Below are 17,507 nucleotides of genomic sequence, written 5' to 3' on the forward strand. Positions count from 1 at the left end.
TACAAGAGGAGTCCAGCCTCATTAAAATACTTAAAAAATGTCTACACCCCGTCCTCTTTCCATTAGCATCTTAAGAAGATGGTTATGAGGCAAGATGGATCCATATTTGAAAACCTTTCATTTGAATGCCTTACATGGCTCATTGGGGTTACAATTGCTCCTGTAATTTCAGCTGCAGGAAGCATTTTGCTGTCATTCAACAGGACAGGATTATACAGTAATTGAATTTTTAAAGCTGGTTGAGCAAGGTCGAGACCTCCACCAGCACCACCCTTCTTATTACTCCTCTCCTACCATCAAATCCAGACATGTATTCTGAATGTTATTGTTCAATTGTAAGTTTTACACACCCCATCTGCTCTTCTCCACTCAAAATGATGTCAGCTTTTCAGATTCCTTCCCATGTGCTGTTACTTGCAAGTTCCAAGCTTCCAGCTGGCAACCTTCCAAAATATCCTCATAAATGTCTTACTTTTACACATCAAGTACATGTCTTTCCTTGGCTGCCAGCTGCCAAAAGCTAAACACAGTCATCATGGTGCTTATTAACACTTCTATAATTAATCTAATATTGCATTTGTTGTAAAGCAATGCAACAAAAATTGACTGGTAAATGAGTGTAGCTTGTTTGATGTCAAGGGTCTCAGTGTTTGATAGATTTACCAGCTGTTAAGATCAACATTGAGAAACCAAATATGGGCTTATGAAGTACCAGTCTGATTTATGCTGTGGGTAACTTTTTATATATAAATAAGGTTCCCATAACTCCAAGAACAGCTATATAGTCAGAGCATGCATTGTTCACACCCCAAGGAGCTCCACTTTTTCATACAGCCAGGAGGACTAGCAAAGATGTCCACATTTATACTGAGTCTAGAGCAACTCTTCCTCAGGTCGGGTGCTTCATGCCATTGTCTGAAAATCTAGGGGCCTTTGCTACCAGGGTTCCAAAGCCTCTCTCTTTGGAGGGCAGTGGATAACCAGTTTCTCAGCTGTTGCTGCTAGGAGCTTGGGATGACAGTTCACGTGCATTACTCTGTTTCATCAGCTTGATATCCAATGGCATTAATTGAACATTGTACATTTTTACAGTATTTGCAGCACACTACATTGCTAGCATTTTTGATAATGGTGGTCAAAACCTGGAGACTCCATGGGTCCAGAGAAAACAGAAGGGAGGGGGTACAAATGGGAAGATTCATGAGTTCTTGTCAGCTTTAGGTATGGGTTGCTGTATGAATATTTCAATGCAGGTGATGTGTTCACCTTTCCAAATCTGAGTTTCTTGTATAGGTTGTGGCAGTTGATGAATTATGCTTAGTTTTGTTTTATTTTTATGTTTATGACCTACAATATTCGAGGGGTGATTGATAAGTTTGTGGCCTAAGGTAGAAAGATTCCATTTTAGAAAACCCAGCACATTTATTTTTCAACATAGTCCCCTCCTACATTTACGCACTTAGTCCAGCAGTCGTGGAGCATACGAATCCCTTCTTTGTAGAAGTTGGTGTCTTGGACCTCCAGAAAGTGGTCCACAGCAGGGGTGACTGATAAGTTCGTGGCCTAAGGTAGAAGGAGATGAGTTATACAGCTCTTGTTACATGCACATGCAGTTCAACTCTTTGAGTGATTACGAAGAAAGTTTGAATTTAATAACTCATCTCCTTCTACGTTAGGCCAAGAACTTATCAATCACCCCTGCTGTGGACCACTTCTGGAGGTCCAAGATCTGTATGCTCCATGACCACTGGACTGAGTGTGTAAATGTGAGAGGGGACTATGTTGAAAAATAAATGTGATAGGTTTCTAAAATTGACTCCTTCTACCTTAGGCCAGAAACTTATCAATCACCCCTCATACAATAACAACTGCTGAAATTGTTTGGAAACTTAATGTCAGTTGGTGATCTTTAGACAACTTACAGTGATTAATACACTGCAGTTTGTGTTTTATTGCCTCAATGAAAGACAGAGCAGGCTTGGTGGGCCAAATCACCTGCACCTATTCCATGTCCCTATGCTTTTGTGTTTCTCATTGCAATTGGCATCTTAAAGCCTCTATAAAAGTTGTTTCCATGCAAATATGAACTATCATGATATCTTCTTAATATAGAACAAAATGTTATTTAATTATTTGAGTCTTCTTTCCCTTTATTAGCATTAATGATATTAATAAGTTAACCAAAAGGAATTATTCTTCTAATAGCCTATGCTTCATTTTTTTTCTTTATAAACCTCATTAAAAATCAATGCTTTGATGCTTTTGATCTGTTCAGTGATAACACTTTTCTGGCTCGTTATCATTTTCTGGATGATATCTCCTTAAAGCCATAGCTCTGACTTTAATCCTCCATTGAAGCAGTACCCATGGACACATGTCTGCAGGATCACTGCCAGGCAGATGTGCCTTTGTCTGTGTAGAGATTGTAAATGACTGCTGCCTGAGTGTACTCTGGTCACTTTCCTATCTCTCCCCATCTGCCCTCTTATTTCAAAGAAGTTCTGGTGTAAGATGGCACTGGAGTAAAACAGCAATGTCTTACTGGCAGCAAACAGAACAACTAACTACTTTAAAAATCACACTTTTTCTGGAAAATGATCACTGAAATCAATAGCCTTTAACTTCCCTTTCGGATTTGAGCTTTTGAACCACCTATTCAACGTGGCATCTTTGTGGTCTGAACTAAGGTTTCAAAGGTGAAGGACAATTGTGACACATCATGTATGAGGCAAATGGAGGTGACAGGGTCCAGGCTCTAGAGTGCAGACATGACAATATTTAGCCATTGCTGGAGAGGACTTGTAGCCAGTTTGAAGCAGTAGATCCGAGGTGAGACAAGGCAGAGTCAAGGTGGCAGTGCCCAAACCCGAGAACGAAGAACAAGTTGATGTTTGACTGAGTTAAGTACCGGACCAGATTGGGAAGGTCAGGCCCAGACCTGAGTGGGAAGGTCAGGCCCAGACCTGAGAGTGTATCGAAGTGTCAGGGCCTGGGTCTGAGGGTGAGGAACGAGCCAAGGTTCAGCTGATTTAAGTGCTGTACCATACTGAAAAGGTTGGGGTGTCGGGGCCAGAGGCGAGGAACAGGCAGGTGTTCAGCAAGGTTTACTCCTGTCTGCACTGAACTGAGTCAGAGGTCTGAAACTAACAGGCTCCTGGTCCAGCTGCAGCAATGAACTGGCTTTGTGGCTATAAACTCACTTGCATGAACTTTAGTTCTGAATGTTATATGCTTGTATTTTATTGTTCGCACAAATTGTTCTTTTGTTTTGCACACTGGGTGTTTGATGGGCTTCTGTTTAAAGGGGTTCTGTTGGATTTCTTTGTTCTGTGGCTGCCTGTAAGGAGACAAATCTCAAGGTTGTATACTTGATAATAAATGTACTTTGACCTTTGAAGTTAATGAAGGGAAGCTATCACGGCGAAGTTGATTTTAATAGTATCATGCTTGCTCAAAGAATTGCAATGCACGAAGTTTTGAGAAGATGTATAAAAATAGAAAGATTTTTTTTAAAGCTCAACATATAGTTCAAACATAACACATCTTGCCGCAGTTTATTATAGAGTTCTTTAAACCAGCTCCATAAAAGCACTTTGCATGCATGACAGGAATATATGAAATTTAGGGAGGCAGTACATATTATCACTTCCATATCTATTACTTTGCTCACTTCTTAAAGATTATGCATTGTTAATTATGCATGGCCTCCCTGTCATAGAATGGTGGTATTTCAGAAAATTTATGCCTCAAAAAGAGGTTCCTTGTAATGTTTTCAGACCAAGCTCAAACAGGGAAAGTATTTCAAGGATTCATTTCAATGCAGTTTCTCTGCAACTGTTGCACTTTGTTCTGCACCCTGTTACTGTTTTACTTTATGTTGGCTCAATGAACTGTGATGATTTGATCTGTAAGAACAGAATGAAAGACAAGCTTTTCCTTGTATTTTGGTATATGTTAAACCAATAATCTGATCCCAATACCAATGAAGATGGGAATTATATTTCATTTTCAAATCATCCGGATTTAGTCTGTATCCAGGAGAGTCAGAATAAAATCTCTATTATGTTCCATTATCACTGAATCCAATTGTTTAGCCCTCTGAACATTTCCAAATAATACTCATTTGGCCCTAACAACTTCCCAAGTGCAGCTTCTCTTGTGGTTTTAAGTTTTTAGATCATATTCAGTCCTACTGCAAATTCTGGAATTTCTGACTTCATATCTTTATGAATAGTGATGAACAATGCTAGTTATATTCCCTAACTTCAGCCACCATTTGACCATTGATATTTTTTATTAGCCGGCCTCTCTTTGTGATCTTTCAAGTTTGCTGTACATTTTTTCTCCTTCCAGTACCTTTTGCCAATTTCCAATTCCACCCAATCTTGTTTGGTAGCCTGGTAAATACTGCATTGCTTCCCATTTCTTCTTCAAATCCACAAACGTTTACAGGAAAAAATTCCACTCTTCATGTCAAAACCTTTAATGGGTCTTTATAAAAATGGATTTTTGGGTTATACGTATGATTGAATATGTCTCCAAACTTTAATTATTTACATCCTGTGTGTGCTCCTATGCCGAGTATGTTAGTGCATTATATTCCTGGTTCTGTGCTGCACTGTGAAAGCTGAAGCTGTACTTTTAATCTGGCAGTTTGGGGAGAGTTTGCACTTCTTACTTAGAATTGATCCTGAGGGATTGGGTCATTTTATTTTACCTCAGTAAAAGTCTGAACTTGCTTTAGATCTTGACCACCTTCTATGAGGTTTGTAGCAAATGGTGATTGAGTCAAGGGTACTTGTAAAAAAAAAAGAGGTCTCCAATTGCCTGCAAACTGCACATTTCCGTCAGACTGACAACTAACTTTAATCTATACCCATCTATTTGTTTATATTCGGACAGTGGAATATATTTTATGTTAACTACATTGAGAGCCTTCTTGATATGTGCTGAGATAGTCCTTGGTTTCTTCAGCTAAATCCAGCAACTGAAATTATTTTTGGATGCTTGAAATTTTCTTGACGTTGCTTATACTCCTTCATAGTGTTCCCTAGCTTCTCATCCATTCCTGGTCACAAGATAAAATTTTCGACAATCAGAATCGGGTATATGTCATGAGATTTGTTGGTATGAAGCAACAGCACATTGCAGCATATAATAATAAAGAAACAGTGAATTACAATAAGAAATATACATAAAAGAATTAAATAAGTAGTGCAAAAAGAGAACTAAAAGTAGTGAGGTAGTGTTCATTTAGAAATCTGATGGTGGAGAGGAAGAAGCTATTCCTAAAACACTGAGTGTGTGTCTTCAGACTCCTGTTCCTCCTCCTTGATGGCAACAATGAGAAAAGAATAACTGCTGGCCTTACTGGTGACTCCCTGATTCCAAAAGAATGAATAAAAAAAATAAGTTGCATATTGAGCGCTATTCTCAAGCTTGAGTTATTTTTCTTGTTTAATGTTGTGATAAGTTTGTAAAGAATTTGTGTTCTGCTCATCAGAAAGTTTGAATTGATGTGCAAGTTATCCATTGGGCTAACCCTATACGTGTACTGATATCAGAATCAGGTTTAATATCACTGGCATATGTTGTGAAATGTGTTGTTTTGTGACGAGAGTGAACCTTGGGGAAAAAGGGAAGGAGGAGGGGCACCAGTGCGAGATGATAGGCAAGTGATGAGAAGGGAAGTCAGAATGGGTAATGGAGAAAGAGAGGAGGGGGAAGGGTTAGAAATGACCAGAAGTTAGAGAAATCGATGTGGTCTGGTTGGAGATTAGCCAGGCAGAATTTGAGGTGTTGCTCCTCCAATGTGAGAGTGGCCTAATTGTAGCAGGACCAAGGTGTCAGACAAGATTTGGGAATACTCATGCAGGATTCCCTGACGGTTAATTTGCAGGTTGAGTCGGTGGTAAGGAAGGCAAATGCAATTTTAACATTCATTTCGAAAGGACTAGAATATTAGGGAATGAGACAAGGCAGCTGACAGAAGTTGTAGGGGAACACTTTGCATCTAGTGATCATAATGCGATTAGTTTCAAAGTAACTATGGAAGAAGGTAGCTCTGGTCCACAGGTTGAGATTCTAAATTGAAAAAAGGCCAATTTTGATGATATCAGAGCGTGGATTGGGACAGACTATTTTGTGGCAAAGGTATACTTAGTAAGTGTGAGGCTTTCAAAAGTGAAATTTTGAAAGTACAAAGCTTATTTTTGCCTATCAGAATAAAAGATAAAGGTAACACATTTAGGAAACTTTGGCTTTCAAGAGATATTGAGACCCTGGTTAAGAAACAAAAAGGAGGTGCATAGCAAGTATAGGCAGGTAGGAACAAATGAGGTACTAATGGAGTATAAGAAATGTAAGAGAACACTTAAGAGGAGGGTTAACAGAAGGTATGAGATTGCCCTAGCAGACAAGGTGAAGGAGAATCCCAAGCAATTCTGCAGATATGTTAAGAGCAAAAGGATTGCAAGGGACAGAACTAGTCCTCTGGAAGATTAGAATGGTAATCTATGCATGGAGCCAAAAGAGATGGAGGAGATTTTAAATTGATTTTTCACATCTGTATTTACTCAAGAGATGGACACTTTAGAAGTGGGGCAAAGTAGCAACAAGGTCATTGACCCTGTACCTGAGGCAAATTAGGGTGGATAAATCCCCAGGGTCTGACAAGGTGATTTCTCAGATTCTGTGGGAGGCCTGCAGAAATTGTGGGGGCCCTAGCAGAGATATTAAAATCAATCATTAGCAACAGGCGAAGTATTGGAAGATTGGCGGATAGGCAATGTTGTTCCGCAGTATAAGAAAGGCTCTAAAAATAAGCAGTTATATGCTGGTGAGCTTGACATCAGTAGTGGGAAAATTATTGGAAGGTATTCTAAAGGACCAGATATATGAGTATTTGGAAAGACATGGGCTGATTAGGGATAGTCAACATGGCTTTGTGTCTAACCAATCTTAAAGATTTTTTCCAGGTAGTTACCAGCAAGGTTGAAAAAGGCATGGCAGTGTATGCTGTCTACATGAATGTTAGCAAGGCATCTGATAAGGTTCCACTTAGGAGGTTGATCAAGAAGATTCAGTCACTCGGCATTCAAGATGAGATAGTAAACTAGATTAGACATTGTCTTTGTGGTAGAAGCCAGAAAGTGGTAGTAGATGGTTGACTAGTAGAGTGCCAAAGGGTTCAGTGCTGGGTCCTTTGTTGTTTGTATTCTATATCAATGATAATAATGTGGTTAACTGGATCATCAAATTGTGAATGATACCAAGATTAGGAGTGTAGTGGACACTGAGGAAGACAATCAGAGCTTGGGAAATGGACTAAAAATGGCAGATGGAATTTAAAGCAGACCATTGTGAGGTTAGGTCTTATGCAGTGAATGGTAGGAGTGTGGTACATCAAAGGGATGTGGGAATACAAGCCCGTAATTCATTGAAAGTGGCAGCACAGGGAGGTAGGGTCATAAAGAAAGCTTCTGGCACTTTGCCCTTCATAAATCAAAGTATTGAATACAGGAGATGAGATGTTAGGTTGAAGTCATATAAGACGTTGGTGAGGCCTGATTTGGAGTATTGTGCACTATTTTGGTCACCTACCTACAGGAAAGATGTAAATAAGGTTGAAAAAGTACAGAGAGAATTTACAAGGATGTTGCTGGGCCTGGAGGACCTAAGTTCTAAGGAAAGATTGAATAGGTTAGGATTTTATTCCTTAGAAAGTAGAAGATTGAGGGGAGATTTGATAGAGGTATATAAAATTCTGAGGGGTTTAGATAAGGCAAGTGCAAGCAGGCTTTTTGCACTGATGTTGGGTTGGGACTACAACCAGAGGTCATGGGTTGAAGATGACAAGTTTTAAGGGAACGTGAAAGGAAATTTAAAGGGTCACGAGAATTTGGAATGAGCTGCCAGTGCAAGTGGTGCATGCAAGCTTGATCTCAACGTTTCAGAGAAGTTTAGACAGGTACATGAATGGTAGGGGTATGGAGAACTATGGTCTGGGTGCAGGTCGATGGGAGTAGACAGATTAAATGGTTTGGCATGGACTAGATGGGCTGAAGGGCCTGATTCTGTGCTGTACTTTTCTATGACTCCATGACTCTATAAAAGCAAAGATGTAATGCTGAGGCTTTATAAGGCATTGGTCAGCTCACATTTAGAGAATAGTGAGCAGTTTTGGCCCCTTATCTAACAAAGGATGTGGCATTGGAGAGGGTCCAGAGGAGGTTCATGAGAATGATCTGGGGAATGAAAGGGTGCGTTTGATGAGTCTGGGTTTGTACTTGCTGGAGATTAGAAAAATAAGGGGAGGATCTCATTGAAACCTATTGAACATTGAATGGCCTAGATATAGTGGATGTAGAAAGGATGTTTGCCGTAGTGGAGGAGTCTAGCACCAGAGGGCACAGCCTCAGAATTTAAAGGATTTCTCTTTAGAACAGAGATGGGGAGGAATTTCTTTAGTCAGAGGTTGATAGGTACTCGATTAGTAAGAGCCTCAAAGATTGGCTTTTGGTTTGGGAATGTACAGTAAGTCTTTGTAGGCACACACTCATCCACACAGGTTTTAATGAAGTCGGTAACAACTGCAGCCTACTCATCCAGGTTCGAAGATGAATCCCTGAATACAGTCCAGTCCACCAATTCAAAGCAGTCCTGTAGGCACTCCTGTGCTTCCCTTGTCCATACCTTCATGGTCCTCACTGCTGGTGCTGCAGTCTTCAGTCTCTGGCTATACTCGGGGAGTAGAAGTACAGCCAGGTGATCAGACTTCCCGAAGTGAGGGCGTGGAATAGCATGGTAGACATTCTTGATGGTGGTGTAGCAATGGTCCAGTGTGTTGTTCCCTCTGTTTTACAAGTGACCTGTTGATGGTAGATGCATAGTGATTTTTTTTAGACTGGCCTGGTTAAAATCTCCCAAAACGATGGTGAGGGTGGTAGGGTGTGCTGTTTCATGCATGTTGATCCCATTACTCAGATCATCTAAAGCCTGCTTGGCCTGAGGTGGAATATAAACTGCTACCAAAATGACCCCAGAGAACTCCTGTGGTAGGTAGAAAGGACTTTACTGCTAGGTATTCTAGGTCTGGTGAGCAGAATTGGGACAGCACTGATATATTTGTGCACCAAGAAGAGTTGATCATGAGGCATACTCCTCCACCTCTGCTTTTCAGAGACTCTATAGATCTCCCCTGCCGGCATATATTAAACCCATCGATCTGGATTGCTGCATTTGGTACCGAAGGGGTTAAACAGGGTTCCGTGAAACAAGTGACACACGTGATCCTAACGTCCCTCTGATTCAGCACCTAGCTGAATCATTGATTTTATTCACCAGAAACTGCACGTTTGCCAGTAAGATAGTCGGTATAGGGAGTTTAAAACCCCGTTTCCTTAAACGCACTTGTAACCCCGATCTACGCCTGCGGTTCCTCCAAGGTGTCCTCCATGGGCACTTCCGACCACAATTGGTGTTGTTTCCATCGGTTTTAAGCAGCAGTAGTTTGTTCAAATGCATTAAGACATCTTTGTTGACTGTACTGACCCTGTAAGCAGTTGTGCTTTTTAGCTGTATCAGACTGAAACGGGAATATTGAATCGTATCCATTGAGAGTACTGGTGCTACTTGAGTCGTGCCTAGGCACCCCAGAAGTAACCATGAAACCTAAAATCAGTCCTACCTAAATTCCACCAGCATGTTGAATTTGCTACCAGAGGTGAAAACATAGTAGGCTTGGTTTATACTAACATACCAGATGCCTATAAAGCAGTCCTTAAGGCACACGTGGCAGGGAATTCAGAGGATTATGGATTACAAGTCTACCATGCAGCTCACATTGGATTCTCAGATCACTTATCTGTAATGTTAATTTCAGCATACAAACCAGTGATCAAACGGATCAAACCAGTTCTAAGGGTGGGAAAACCTGGCCTGAGGGTGCAATCTCTGAACTGCAGGATTGCTTTGATAATATGAACTGGAGAATGTTCAGGCAACCATGCTAACATTGAGGAATATGTAGATTCTGTGACCAGCAACATAGAGAAGTGCACTGAGGATGTTACTATCACAAAACACATCCACGTGAGGGAAAATCAGAAGCAATAGCTTAATGCAGAGGTCAATGCACAGCTGTGGGATGGTGATGCTGCCTTTAGATCGGGGATGCAACAGTTCCACTCCATCAGGGAGGCAAAATGGGAGCATTCTAATTTACAGCTACTTCTGTGATAACAGAGACACAGGGCACACATGGCAGGGAATTCAGAGGATTATAGATTACAAGTCTACCGTGCACGTCAATGACCAGGATGCTTCACTCCCTGAGAAGTCTTGTACACCTGGCAAGGATGGCACCCTTACCCCCTAGGAAATCAGATACACCATCTGGCTGAAGCTAAGGTGTGGAAGACCCTGGGCAGAATATACCAGATCGGGTTCTGAAAGGCTACGCAGCTCAGCTGACAGAGATGCTGATGGATATAGTCAACATTTCTCTGGAACAATCCATTGTCCCCTCAGTTTTCAAGGTGGCAACTGTCATTCCAGTGCCAAAAAATGCAATTGTAACCTACCTAAGTGACTAGCATCCGGTGGCATTAGCAATAACCATTATAAAATGCTTTGAGCAGCTGGTCATGGAACACATTAAAGCCTCTCTCCCAGATACACTGGACCCTTTCCAATTCACTTATTGCTCAAATTGATCCAGTGATGAGGCAATAGCCTCTGCCCTCCACTCTATCCTGTCCCACTTGGAAAATGGGGTCTCATATGCCAGTGCTGTTTATAGACTCAGTTCTGCATTCAACACCATATTACCCAGAAACTGGTGGGGAGACTGTCCTTGCTGGGTCTCAACATCTCCCTCTGCTACTGGATACTGGACTTAACAGTAAGGCCACAGTCAGTCCCTGTGAGCAGCAATGTCTCTAGTCCCATTACGCCAAGCACTGGTGCTCCCCAAGGCTGTGTGTTCAGCCCGCTGATATGCACACTGCTGATGCATGACTGTGTCACAGGATTCAGCTCAAACCATGCCATTAAGTTTGCAGTTGACACAACAGTGGTTGGCCTCATCAAGAATGATGACAAGTCGGAGTATAGAGAAGAAATTGAGTGGCTGGTGGATTGGTGTGAGAAGAACAATCTAATCCTGAACATGGAGAAGACAAAGGAAATCATTGTGAACTTCAGGAAGGTGCAGGCAAACCATCGCCCTCTGCCCCTCCAGAGAGAGTTAAGTGCACTAAGTTCCTGGGAGTTCAGATCATGATGACCTCACCTGGTCCCTTAATATCACCTCCCTAAACAAGAAGACACAGCAGCACCTCCACTTCCTAAGAAGATTGAGGCAAGCGAGGCTCCCCCCCTTCCCCATCTTAACTGTATTTTACCACTGAGAACATCCTGACAAGTTGCATCTCCATCTGGTTTGGGAGCAGTCGAACATCGGACCAGATGCCCCTACAAAGGACAGTGAGAACAGCTGAGAGGATCATAGGGGTCTCCCTACCATCCATCAGAGACATTTATCAGAAGCGCTGTGTCCTCAGGGCCCTTAGTATTAATAAGGATCTTAGCCATCCTTCCAGCATCCTCTTTGACTTTCTACCATCAGGCAGGAGACACTGATGCATAAAAACAAGAACGGTCAGCATGAGAAACAGCTTCTTCCCCCAGGCCATCAGGCTTCTGAATTCCCTGCCACATCATATTTGAAGTGTCATTGGTTAATCTGTTCCAGTACAATATTTTATATTGATGTGCTTTAATTTGTTATTTATGTGTGATTCATCTGTAGATTTTTTCCTTACTTTCATAAGTTATCGTGTATTAAGTGTACTACTGTGCTTTACAGCCTAGGTTGGAGAAACCCCTCATTTCTATATACTTTATGTGGTTATGTACATTATATGCATGTATATAGTAAAATGACAATAAACTTGACTTGACATTAGCTCCACTTCACATGATAGCACAATCATAACATTTCCACTTCAAGCAGTTCTTCATTTTCTCAAAGGTTCTGAAAAGCTGGGCACTGTCATGTCAACAGTCTGAGCCTTTTGCTGGGTAGGGGTGCTGCAAATTTCATGATTGCTTGGTCACTATCTTTGGTGCCTGGGCAATATCAAACATTTGGTTAAAAAAAATTCAGTTTCTTCTCGCTGAGCAGCTGCCATGCCCCAGATTCTACAGACTATGCAGTCACAGGAATATCTTACCAGTTTAGTTTCAAACTCAGTAATCCATCTTGAATTGGCTGCAACATCAGCAGTACCTTCATCTGGGTACTGACTCCAGCTGCTAAATGTGTTTCTTTGCACTATAGTACTGGGTGTGGGACACTAGTTCAGCTAATTTAACCAATTCTTCAACTATTTCACTTCCTGGCACAGACATGACCAGAAGAAATTTCTTCATCTCTTCTGCAATGTCATTTGTAATAAAGAAAAACACCCTGTTAAACTTACATCCACGATGCAAATGCACATCAAAGAACCTAAAGCATCAATGGTGGTTATTTTAAATTGCGCTTGTAAGCAGTAAAGGCCAAATCAGTCAAATCTAATTTAGTCTTGTTAAACTGCTCCTGCTCAAAGAAAAAAGGCAAAAATTACATGAGAGACTATCAAAATTTTCTTCTGGATCATTCTGGTTAATGATTTTCATCCTTGTTAACAATATTTAAAACTCAAACAAGTACAACATTCATGGTGTATTTGATCATGTGCTACTATGCATGGACCCATTTTAGTTTTTGTCCTCATTCCACCACTAGAGAAATCAAATAGAACTTCTCCCAACAAGATTACCATACAAATGTTAACACTTTCACCATAACTGAGTGGGCAAAATTCGTATGTTGTTCACTTAAAGATTGTTGCCATATTATTTATTGCTCATCACGATTGCCCCGAGGAAGCAGTAATGATCATCGCTCTTCATCCACGGCTATGTTTGTTGGATGTGCTTCTACATTCTTTTTCAGTAAGGAGTCCCAAAATGTAGAGCCAGCAACCTATCATTTGCTTCATAACAACAGAAATTGGAAGTCAAAATCAAAAGATTTAAAAATAAGTTGTATGAATTAAAACTTTAAATATTCTGCTATGCTGGCTGTATTGCCTCCAACCAAGTAAATTTCACTGATTCAACAAGACTAATATAAGTCAGGTAGTATTTTATAACTTTTCGCAAAACACAGCAAGTTACAGAAGTTATAAATAAAAGCAAATCCAAATCTAGTTTACTTTGCTTATTCTGGACCTTCATTTTGGGGAGGTGAAGTTCAACCTTCAGGATGAACACCAGAGCTTGTAGATTACAGTCATTCAGCAACAGGAGTTCTTCCTCTCCAGTACATCTTCCTCCCACCTGTTTGTGTTTTTCTCTCTTCTTTTGGTTTACGTTGCTCAGTCCCTATCTTTCCACCTTGGTTTCCTCTCACTCTCAGTTCTCTGCCCAAATTCTCAGAATTTACCAGTAATTTCCAGGGAGCTCATCCTCTCATTCTTGCAGTGCATTTCAATTTGTTAGGATGAACCCAAATGGACACAAGAGCTGTGGAAATCAAAAATAATATTCAGATGCTAGAAATTCATAGCAGGTTAGGCTGTATCTGTGGGAGGAGAAACAGATTAAAGCTTGGTTCCTTATGTTGGTTGTGCCCAAATTTTGTTTGTTTTTCCCTGTAGTGACCCGCTTTGGGACGTGTTGCTGTGTTAAGGAGGCTACGTGATATAAGCTGTTACTGTTCAGTTCATTAACATTGTTATGAGTTGCTGATACTTTAGTTCCATGTTACATTTATTCAACGAAAAACCACAGGTGCTGGAAATCTGAAATAAAATCAGTAAGTTCTGGGAATCTCACCTTGAAGCAGTTCAGTTCAGAATCTGCTATCTTATAGGTTATCGAGGCTCTTGCTCGTGAGAAAGAGGAACTTCATAAGAGGCATGAAGAGGAGCTGAAGAAACTGAAGCGAGTGGCAGAAGAGGAGAAGCTTCGTCTGAAGGAGCAGCTGATGAAAGGTCTGGAGGAGCTGGTAAAGAAGCATACCACTGAGATCAAGGCAGTACAGACCTCGATGGAATTAGAAAGGAAAAGAATGCAGAAGGTACATGGCTGCCTGAGCTTTTCTTACCTATGCTGCATTTGGTGTACTGTATAACACGGCTTCAGATCCACATTGGAGTAGCTTAATGTCACAGACACCAGGGTACAATGAACAGGGTACATTGTTCATGGTAAGTTCACAGTGTAAACAGCAGGCATGGTAATAATATGAGACCCTCCATTGTTCAAGGTTGCCTCCCAACTGTCTACGTGATACACAAGCCACTATGCACACCGTGACATTACAATATGGAGAGCAAGTTGTTGCCATACAGTGGGCTCCCCCCTCCACACAGCTAATGAGTCTAAAGGAACGGCATACACTGATACAATTCGGCACTAGTAGCATCACAGGAGATGCCAGTCAGCATTAAACTCAACATAGGTCTGCCTTGGGGACTCCAGCTGTGGATTTTTCTTCAGACTTTACTCCCTAAGCCTTCCCTGTGGTTGAGTATAGTCACAAGGCAGCAGAGGTTTGAGATCAGAGTTTTCCTTCTCCTAGATGAGCTGCCAGCCATGGCTGATGAGACCCATCTGCTGAAAGCACATGGTTTTAAGGTGCCAGTAACAGGCCTTTGCCCCTTCTCCAGTCAGTAGAAATAGCTCTGATGGGCTTAATAGCTAAGCCACACTTGAAGGCCAAGAGCTAGACTTGGTTGTCAGAGGCTAGTTGAGTTACATGCCACCAGAAGTATTTTATAGGTAGCGGGAGCTTATCCCCGTTATATCCTCTAGCTAGGACAACCTTAAGAAACTGGTAATAATAAATGCAACAATAAATACAAGGATTAGCACGAAACAGCAGGATGGTGTGAAGTTACTAGTATAGTCTGCAGTAATGCAGAAATAAATTTATAGGTAATGTATATAAAAATAAGAAATAATTAAAACAGGATTTAAAATACCATGAAATCTGGTTTTGAAATCCAAACCTTATCTCTCTCAGACCAGTAGAAGAAATGTTTAATAATTAATTAATATTCTTTTCCAAAGGAAGGATGCCGATAGTTGAGCAATAAATTTCCAGACCATATAGATTGCAAGTGACCTTTACCAGTCTGCACATTTTGTGGTTTGCATGGGACTTGCAAATGTCACAGGTGTGCAGTGGAATAGTATTCACGGCTTGTGGCTGAGCCGTGTCGAAGCTGACACGTTGATGTGTTTTAATTCTAACCAAGTGCTACCCTGTCTGGTTTTGAAAACTAACATCGAAGCCAATCAAGCTGAAGGGATATAAAACATTCAAGGATTACTGTAGGTGGTAACCACTCCTCCCACTTCAATTACAGGATTTTTTATGACAGTTCATTTCATGGTGAATCTTACAGCAACAAAAGACATGGTAGTTACTGCAGCAGACATCAGTGCCTGAAAGCTAATACCATACTTTATACAGGCTGTGTAACCTTTGCTGTGGGTGGTTCAGTTGTCTACTTTAGTTACTGTTATGGAAAATTGTTTTTAGACAGTTAATTCAAATAATTTAATTCTGCAAAAATATAATGTAAGGTTTACATCTACAATAACTAACGTTGGTACTGCAGGAACTACAAAATCAGCTGGATGAAATTAACATCAAAGTCGAGAACGAAAGGCGTCTGTTAGAGAAAGAAAAGGAGGTACTTCACAATAGACTTCAGGATTCCCTACAGCAGGTGAGTTCCTCCAGAACTACCTGCAGGTGAAAGCAGCTTAGCATACTTATTCTTACTCAACATTGGTTGGCTTTCTAGATTTCTAGGATGGAAAACTTAATGGAGCAGAGAAATAAAGGCGTAGAACACCCTGACCCTCACTGTACACAACTGCAAGCAAGTTATGAAAGCGTACTGAAGGATCAGGAACAGGCACTCAACAAGATATCAGAGCTGCAGGTGAGTGTGGATATCAGAGCTGCAGGCGAGTGTGGATATCAGAGCTGCAGGTGAGTGTGGATATCAGAGCTGCAGGCGAGTGTGGATATCAGAGCTGCAGGCGAGTGTGGATATCAGAGCTGCAGGTGTGTGTGGATATCAGAGCTGCAGGTGAGTGTGGATATCAGAGCTGCAGGTGAGTGTGGATATCAGATCTACAGGTGAGTGTGGATATCAGAGCTGCAGGTGAGTGTGGATATCAGATCTGCAGGTGAGTGTGGATATCAGATCTGCAGGTGAGTGTGGATATCAGAGCTGCAGGTGAGTGTGGATATCAGAGCTGCAGGTGAGTGTGGATATCAGAGGTGGTAATTTAGCTAAAATTAGTTGTTTATTGCAGTGGCAATGGATCAACAGTAAGGATGGTTGCAGTCCAAGACACATGCTACAAAATCTTGCTCATATTTGTAATGTGATCAGTATTTATAGTAACTATGTTGGAATGAGCTATCTTTAAATCACTGATACTTGGACTGGTGTCAAATATGACATTTGGAGCAAAGGCAATTATCCAGCCAGCTTCCATGTCAAATCGCAGTTTATTACAACATTTGAAGGCACGTGTTTATGTAAACTTAATTACTTGGAATTGATGCAATTTTCTGGATTACTTCCACTGCATGGGTGTCATTTTTCATACATATTCAATTTTTCAAAGTTGCGTATTGGGTTAGGCACTTATCAATGTGCAAGGTTGATAAATGAGTGTTGCTTTGACGTTCAGCTCAGAATGCAAGTAAGTGCCTTTGAATAATTTTCTAAAACAAATCTTCATCTCAGTCAGACAAGACTGCTTTTAGCCCTTGTAACTGGAAATGCCACACAGCCGTAAAGTAACATGGAAACAGGTCCTTTGTTTTATCACTTCTGCTCCCAGCATCATGCCCATATACTGTATACACTAAACTTATACTGACCCCTTTTTTCTTATTCTTTCCACATTCCCATCAATTCCCCCAGTTTCTATTGCTTGCCCCCACATGGAGGATACTTTACTGTAGTCCATTAAGAGCCAACCTGCACTTGTTTGTTATGAGGGGGTCAACTGGAGCCCCTGAAGGAACCCTCGCAGTTACAGGAAGTGCAAACTCCACACAGACAGCAAAAGAGGTTGGAATCAAGCCCTGATTGTTGGAGCTCAGATGCAGCACCTCTACCAGCTGTACCACAGTGCCACAGAGAACTGCCACTGGGCAAAAAGGGAAGGACTGGCATTCTAGTGTGAGTAAATTCTGCAAAAGGCAACCTCTGCCGCACTGATGTGGCACCAGTATCCTCGTGGAGAAGGTATATAAAGCAATGGGAAGTATTTAAAGCAGCAGCATGCTGCAGAAAATAAGAATGAACAGCAGGATTATTAAACCTGGAATGAATAATTGAAAATATCATGGTGAAAGAAAATCAAAAGCTGTAAACAATTATAGAAGGGAGGGGAAACTAATAAAAGAAAATGTCAAT

At 41.1% G+C, this 17,507-nt stretch overlaps 1 protein-coding gene across 2 annotated transcripts in view; it reads left to right on the plus strand.

The window, feature by feature from the left end:
• The window catches only part of LOC140737996 (protein FAM184B-like), a 208,738-nt gene that overhangs the window by 136,950 nt on the left and 54,281 nt on the right, over positions 1–17,507 (plus strand). For both annotated transcript variants that reach the window (XM_073064943.1, XM_073064941.1), the window contains exons 5-7: positions 13,925–14,131; positions 15,681–15,791; positions 15,870–16,010. In XM_073064943.1, the coding sequence (XP_072921044.1) occupies positions 13,925–14,131; positions 15,681–15,791; positions 15,870–16,010 (459 nt within the window). The remainder of the gene's footprint in view (positions 1–13,924; positions 14,132–15,680; positions 15,792–15,869; positions 16,011–17,507) is intronic.

Source organism: Hemitrygon akajei, chromosome 13 (assembly GCF_048418815.1).
Source record: "Hemitrygon akajei chromosome 13, sHemAka1.3, whole genome shotgun sequence".
NCBI classification, from domain to species: domain Eukaryota; kingdom Metazoa; phylum Chordata; class Chondrichthyes; order Myliobatiformes; family Dasyatidae; genus Hemitrygon; species Hemitrygon akajei.